This window comes from Neopelma chrysocephalum, unplaced genomic scaffold, assembly GCF_003984885.1.
Source record: "Neopelma chrysocephalum unplaced genomic scaffold, ASM398488v2 Primary Assembly neopelma1_94553, whole genome shotgun sequence".
NCBI lineage: Eukaryota > Metazoa > Chordata > Aves > Passeriformes > Pipridae > Neopelma > Neopelma chrysocephalum.
In genome coordinates, this window is record NW_020923259.1 from 569 (window position 1) to 1,776 (window position 1,208).

Sequence of the window (1,208 nt, forward strand, 5' to 3'; positions counted from 1 at the left end):
CCCGCCCCCCCCCCCCCCCCCCCCCGACCCCCCCCCCCCCCCCCCCCGGGACCCCCAGAACCCCCCACAAAGGGCTCAGGGCCCCCCCAGACTCTCGGTTCCCCCCCAAACCGGGGCTGGAGACCCTCCGAGCCCCCTAAATCAGCCCCCCCGGACCCTCAGACCCCCCCTCATCCCATCCCCTCCCGCACCCTCTGCACCAGCCGGGCCCTCACGGCGCGACCCTCGCGGGCCCCGGGCCCGGGGGGCGGGGGGGGCTGCGGGGGCAGCTCGGGGGTCCCCGGCGGGGGTGGGAGCCCCTCGGGGGGCTCGAGGCCGAGGAGGCGTCGGCGCAGGGCGATGTTGTGCAGGATGCAGCAGGCCAGGAAGATCTGGCAGACCTTGGGGGGGCTGTACTGGAGCCCCCCGCCCGCCAGGCAGCGGAAGCGGCGCCGCAGCAGCCCCAGGGTGCGGCGCAGGGGGCCGAGGGTCCGCGCGTGGAGGGCGTTGTAGCGCAGCTCGGCCGCCCCCCGAGCCCCCCGGATGGGGGTCAGCAGCCACGGCTTCAGGGGGTAGCTGCCGTCACCTGGGGAAGGGGGAGAAAGGGGGGCACGGCGGGGTCAGGGGAGCAACGGGGGAACCTCCAGACCCCCAGGGTCACCCTGAGACCCCCAGGTCAACCCTGAGACCCCCCCAGACCCCCAGGGTCACCCTAAGACCACCAGGTTAACCCTGAGACCCCCAAGGCCACCCCCAGGTCCCCAAGGTCACCCTAAGACCCCCCAGACCCCCAGGTTAACCCTGAGACCCCCCAGGCCTCCAGGTTAAACCTGAGACCCCCAATTTAACCCTGAGACCCCCCAGACCACCAGGTTAACCCTGAGACCCCCAGGTTAAACCTGAGACCCCCAATTTAACCCTGAGACCCTCCAGGGTCACCCTGAGACCCCCAATTTAACCCTGAGACCCCCCAGGGTCACCCTGAGACCCTCCAGACCCCAAGGTTAACCCTGAGACCCCCAAGGCCACCCCCAGACTCCCAGTTTAACCCTGAGACCCCCCAAGGCCACCCCCAGACCCCCCCTCAGCCAGCAGCCAGACCCCCTCAGGCCTCGCCCCCTCCATGAGCCGGGCCAGCGCCGAGTTCTCCGGGATCATCCCCCCTCTGGGACCCCCAGGACACCCCCGTGACCCCCCCCCAGACCCCTCACCCATCACCCAGACCCCCC

At 71.9% G+C, this 1,208-nt stretch overlaps 1 protein-coding gene across 1 annotated transcript; it reads right to left on the bottom strand.

The window, feature by feature from the left end:
- Nucleotides 1-135: 135 nt before the first annotated feature.
- Nucleotides 136-1,141, bottom strand: LOC113980535 (putative nuclease HARBI1). Its single transcript, XM_027707765.1, has 2 exons — nucleotides 1,069-1,141; nucleotides 136-566 (listed from the first exon to the last, which is right to left on the bottom strand). The coding sequence occupies exons 1-2, from the start codon at nucleotides 1,135-1,137 to the stop codon at nucleotides 171-173; spliced, it is 465 nt and encodes a 154-aa protein (XP_027563566.1). The 5' UTR covers nucleotides 1,138-1,141; the 3' UTR covers nucleotides 136-170.
- Between the last annotated feature and the right edge of the window lie 67 nt (nucleotides 1,142-1,208).

Coding starts and splice junctions, on each gene's coding strand:
- LOC113980535 (XM_027707765.1), bottom strand. CDS start 1,137: ATGATCCCGGAGAACTCGGCGCTGGCCCGGCTCATGGAGGGGGCGAGG. Junction 567..1,068: donor CTGAGGGGGTCTGGCTGCTG/GCTGAGGGGGGG, acceptor CCCCCTTCCCCA/GGTGACGGCAGCTACCCCCT.